Raw genomic sequence first — 5412 nt, 5'->3', positions numbered from 1 at the left:
TAGAGGCAGTTTGGTTCTGATAAGAGTAACAAAACAACATCCACATATAATTGTTGCTGTTTATTGTTTAAATTATTGGTTGTTGGAGATGGCACACAGTCAAGTCTGATTATAGCGAAGTAGTTACAAGAGAGATTGTTGTATTGATTCCCCGTTCCTGCTGCTACAAAATGGTTTCTGTAATAACATTTTTATTGGAACTTCTTTGGGATCGCAACATAGGTAAAGGCTGAAGCTGCGTGGAACTTTTTTTTTCAGAAATCAAGAAAAGCTACTGGGAGGCCTGTCCATATACTTAGAAAGCTCACAACCCTACCAATCATCACATAAAGTCAAAAGGCATTATCTGAATTAGATTAGATCTTGCTTTGTTGCAAAACATGTTGGAACCAGGAAAACTCCTGAGAAGGAAGAAAGTCAAATGTCCTGCAAGATCTCATAGGTTGCAGTTCACACTCCAATTAAACTGAAAGGTTTGGATTTAAGGGAGATTAAACCGGTTTTAGTCCAGCTCTGATTAAACTGGTTTGTCTGGCTGTTTGTTCAGAAATCAAGGGAACAGGAGCCCTGCTCCATTCTGCATAACAGTAAAAGTAAAGAAACAAATTCCTGCTTCAAAATCACACTTCTAAGATTATAAAAAGAGCCATCTTAATTTTAGCTATGACACTATAAAGCCAACCCATAGTCACTGACTACAGCTGAGAATATTTGCAGTGCAATCCTAAACAGAGTTAATGCCCTTCTATGCCTGTTGACTTCAATGGATTTAGACGGGTGTAATATTGTTTAGGATTACACTGTTGGTTACCCATTTCTTTAATATTTGCTGTAAAATGAAACATGAAACATCTTATGTATGTACTATGGAAATAACTAACCATGTTTAATTCTCAATTTTCAGTTCCAAAAGCACAGGAGCCATCCAGATTTGCTTGAATTGTCTGGTCGAGGATGTTGTTTCATGCTCTTGGCTTCACAGCCTTGCCCCATCTCGGTGGAGTCCTTGGTTGGCTCATTACCCGGAAGGAGGTGCCCACATGGTATGAAAGCCTGAAGAAACCTTCATGGCGGCCACCTAATAAAATATTCCCAGTTGCTTGGACTATACTGTACACGAGCATGGGGTAAGGCTTCCTGGAATCTCCCTCATCTTCATCTAAGGCTGCAGTCCTAAACCCACTTTCTTGTATGTTTCATCAAGATGTTAATTTTGATTAGGGATGCCACGCAGTTTCTAAAAAATCATGGTTGAATAATTGTTTCAGTTGTAATACATTAATCAAGTCTGCATATATTTACATATGAATCAAGGGCACAGTTGCACTGTGTTTTCTAGTGACAAAACTTTACAGGTAAATAATACTGATAAACTTCAAAAGGCAAATAAACTAATGCCAAATGCTATATTCTAAACCAGATTTAGCTGAATAAAGTTTACCCTGGAAGATCCATGTCAGGAGGATAATCCTGTTAACCGTATTAGATCAGCCCACTTAATTTGTCCAGGCTCCAGGGCTACAGTCCTTGCAACAGGGAAGAAAAAATCAGCCACAGCCATTGAGGGTAAGGGGAGGAAAAGGGGGTTTAATAGGAACCCAGCCACGCCTTCCCACTGCTTTCTCCTTCAGTGGATTAAAAAAAGTCTCTATTGTGTAATGCTGACCAAAATGTTGGTTGGCTTTTTTTCATTTGAGTTGTGAGGTCTGCACAAGCATAGACCTCCCTTCTCTGTTGTTGTTGCGTTTTTTGTTTTTTTTAAAAAAAAAACATTTAAAAGCTTTTCAGGTTTTTTAGCAAACCTAGGGGTTCTGCTGGGTTTGCAGAAAAATTCCTCTTATCAGAACATAGCCCCATTATGCAGATTTTTAATTTACATTCTGTGGCCATTGTTCAGAATTACATATATTATATTTATGCTGCCTTTTAAATGCTTTGGATTTTCTGGTTATAAGGTGTTCTGTGTTCCTGTTCTTATTATTTAGCTGATATGGTTAGAAGTGATCTGTGTTTTGTGTTTTTAATGTTTATCTTGGTTATTGTGGTGGTACTAATTTTTGTGTAAGCTACCTTAAAAGCATATATTGTAGGTTAAGAACACAGGATCTAAATGTCACAGCATCTGCCTTTATTAAGTTAGGCATCTGAAAGCAATATACTGACTGTGGCTTACCTTTCTGCAGCTATGCTTCATACCTGGTGTGGAGAGACCTTGGTGGCTTCAACCACAAAGCAGTTGTCCCACTGGGCCTTTATGGAACTCAGCTTGTGCTGAACTGGGCCTGGACTCCTATATTCTTTGGAGCTCACAACCTAAAACTGGTAATAGTCCTTTTCAATTTACAGTTTTTTGCCTGGGTTTCAGTTACTTGTTTTGGAATGTCTAGGCAAGCGGCCTAGAAACCTGTGGGGCCGTGATAGGGCAGTGGAATGTGCAGTCTCCTGGGAATCCTAGTATTCATTTTTATTTATACAACATGCGCACTTCTGTGCCTCACAGCACAATTCTAAGCCCATTTACTTCAATAGATTTAGAAGGGCATAACCCTATTTACGATTGCGCTGCCAGAATATTCTGGGAATTTCTTCCAGAAAGTTAAAAATCAGGAAGAAATTTCTAGTCGTGAAGGACTGGGACTTCTTCATTCATTGTTCTCCCCTCTGCTGTTCATGGTCCTCAGCCCTTGTTTTCAGGTGTTTATTGTCAAAATTTACGCAGAGGCCAAAACTGTTTCGCAGAACAAAGCCGGACAATTATATGCATTTATGTGCTTAATATATCCCAGTGATGATATTCAAGTTATGTGGTTGCAGAATATGAAAGTCCCCAAAGCAACATATTCCAGAACCGACTGGAGTCAGGAGCTCTTCAGCCGGGCTGTGGCAAAAGGCTTGCCTCGCTTGTCTTTGCTGCGCAGGTGGATCCTGCTAATGATAATCAGTTCTCTGCAGTTGCGTTCCCTGAATTTGGGGCTTAACCGGCTGCCTTGAGAAGATTGGGAGTTAGCAGTCTACTATACCGGGTGTTCTACTTTTTCAGTTAGGAATGGTGTCTGAGATAAACAGCTCTGAATGCCGCACCTTGACCTAATCAGGAAGCAAATGCCAGCTTTTCAGTGTGAACTCATCATTCATTTATGGATTATTAAACTGGAAAAAAAACGAAACAAAAGATTAATAGGAGAACTGGAAAAAGTGTGTGCTAGATTTATGCGGCAAGTGCTGCATCTGGGAGAAAGAGGAGGAGCTCTCATACTGCCCAGTGGCTAAGGTTCTCTAGAGAACTATGAAAGGATTATGGAAACCACATTGTAATTTGGTGACAAATTTATACAGGATTCAGAAGTTGCAAAAACTATGGTGTAATCCATCTTGGCTGCTCTACTCGAGATGCTGAGGTCCAGCTGTGGCTTTAAATGAGGGCTGTGGCTTTAATATTGTCATGGCATAGGAACATTCTTGGTAGCTATCTCTGTCCGAAAACAGCACATGGGAAAAACACACGGTGCCATCCTAACAGCATTATGCTCTTCTAAGTCTCTTAAAGTCCATTAGAAGGGTGTAACTCTCCTTTGGATGGCACTGCATGATTTCCTTCATGATTATGCTAAGAAGGTGCATGTGTGCATTAAAAAAGAAACAGCTGCTTGTGCCATAGGAATTTTTGATTTTTGCACCAGTAATTTGTGTTTGCCAGAGAGGTAAGCTGCTATTGAATTTTAAAAGTGGTATGTCTCTGAAAATTCAACTGGCTACAACAAAAACAGTAAGCAGAGATTTGCCAATGTATGCAGTTTTGTCCCATGTGTGTATGCCCTGTCTCTAAATTATGGCCACTAGAAGAGCTAAGAGGATGTCCTTGGCAGTATTTGTACTTGGCAATGAACTTTGATTCATTAGTCAAGTTGGCTGCAATCGTGTCAAAGTCTAAGAAATGGTGAACTGTTTATTTATATGGGTTTTCTACATACCCTTACTGTGAAGCTGGGAGCAAGAATTTTCTAGGCAGAGTTGAATTCTGGGATGCAAGTAGTACTAAAATTCAAGAATACTGGGAGATCCCAGTGTAGATCTTGAAATGCTAAATATGGATCAGGAGTTCCTCCTCTCGGTTGGAATCCTGTACTGTTGGGGAGAATATGGCCCACAAGGATGTAGCATGCTAATAGTCATGATGTCTTAAAGGAATTTCCACATCCATAAGTGGTAAACCTCTGAATACTAGTGTTAGGAGACAAGATCAGGGGCCTCGATGCCCTGTTCATTGGCCCTCCAGACTGGCCGCTGTGTGAAACAGGATGCTGGACTAGATGGACCACTGGTCTAATTTAGCAGGGCTTTTCTTAAGTTCATCCCATGCACTGAGCCACTTTCCACCACTGCCACTAAGATTAGCTTTAAAAAAGTTCTTATGCTGCACAAGATCACCGTGCAAAATAGTCGGTGGGAAAGAGGAAGGAAATGAGGCAACCAACTTTTTGTGTCTCATACTAACAGCCAATTTGATCAGTATCATTACCCAAGAGCCAGAGTTGTCTAGTCATTAGGTTCTGGGAGACCCAGGTTCAAATCCTTGTTTTGCCATGGAAGCTTACTGGGTGACTTTGGGCCAGTTGCAGACTCTCAGCCTAACCCTACCTCATGGGGTTGGTGTGAGGAAACAACAGAGGAGAACGATGTAAGCTGCTTTGGGTCCCTATTGGGGAGAAAGGTGGGGTATAAATGAAATTAACTAAGTAGTGTAAACTATATCATGAAAGGTTTGAGAGGTGTGTAGAAGGGATTGGGCTGGTCCCGAACAGATCTGTACCACTTGCCTTGCAGTATACGCCTCTGCTGGGATCATGCTTTGAGCATTCTTTCTAGTGTATAAATCCTTCAGCCCTTTCTGTTTCTTTTCTCCAGGCGCTGCTGGATATTGTGGGTCTATATGGGTTAGTGCTGGGCACCATGTATTCCTGGTATCCTGTTAACAAGATCGCAACCATGCTGATGCTGCCTTACCTTGCCTGGCTGACCTTGGCTTCTTCTCTCACCTACTGCATATGGAGAGACAATCCAGAAGAGGGAAAGAAGCAAGAATGAGAGAATTTGGCAAAAGGGAAGTCGTTTGGTGGAGCTGTTTGACTCTGGAAGATGGTATTATGGAAGGAAGTTCATTTGGTTGATACAAAAGCATTTTCTATTTCAGAGGGATGGGGAATCTTTTACAAAACTCAGGGATATAGATGAGCTTGCTGTACATTTTTAATCTGAAAACTTCCAGCTGCTCACATAAATGCTTAGTGGTTTGTTGTAGGATATGCTGTGTAGGTGCATCCTCATTTAGGGTCAAAACATGTAAGGCAAAAAGAAGAAGAATCAAACTGGCTTAAGGAAGGATCAAACTGGCTTAAATTGGAAGTTTCCATC

The 5412-nt window shown here is 40.9% G+C and overlaps 1 protein-coding gene across 1 annotated transcript; it reads left to right on the top strand.

Moving 5' to 3' along the window:
* The first annotated feature begins 918 nt into the window (after positions 1–918).
* Positions 919–5127, top strand: TSPO2 (translocator protein 2). Its single transcript, XM_056845372.1, has 3 exons — positions 919–1127; positions 2184–2322; positions 4906–5127. Exons 1-3 carry the CDS (start codon positions 955–957, stop codon positions 5083–5085), a joined length of 492 nt encoding a protein of 163 aa, XP_056701350.1. The 5' UTR covers positions 919–954; the 3' UTR covers positions 5086–5127.
* Positions 5128–5412: the final 285 nt, after the last annotated feature.

Source organism: Euleptes europaea, chromosome 2 (assembly GCF_029931775.1).
Source record: "Euleptes europaea isolate rEulEur1 chromosome 2, rEulEur1.hap1, whole genome shotgun sequence".
Classification (NCBI taxonomy): Eukaryota; Metazoa; Chordata; class Lepidosauria; order Squamata; family Sphaerodactylidae; genus Euleptes; species Euleptes europaea.
The sequence above is the reverse complement of the archived record's forward strand: the minus strand, read 5'-3'. Positions and strand labels throughout refer to the sequence as shown.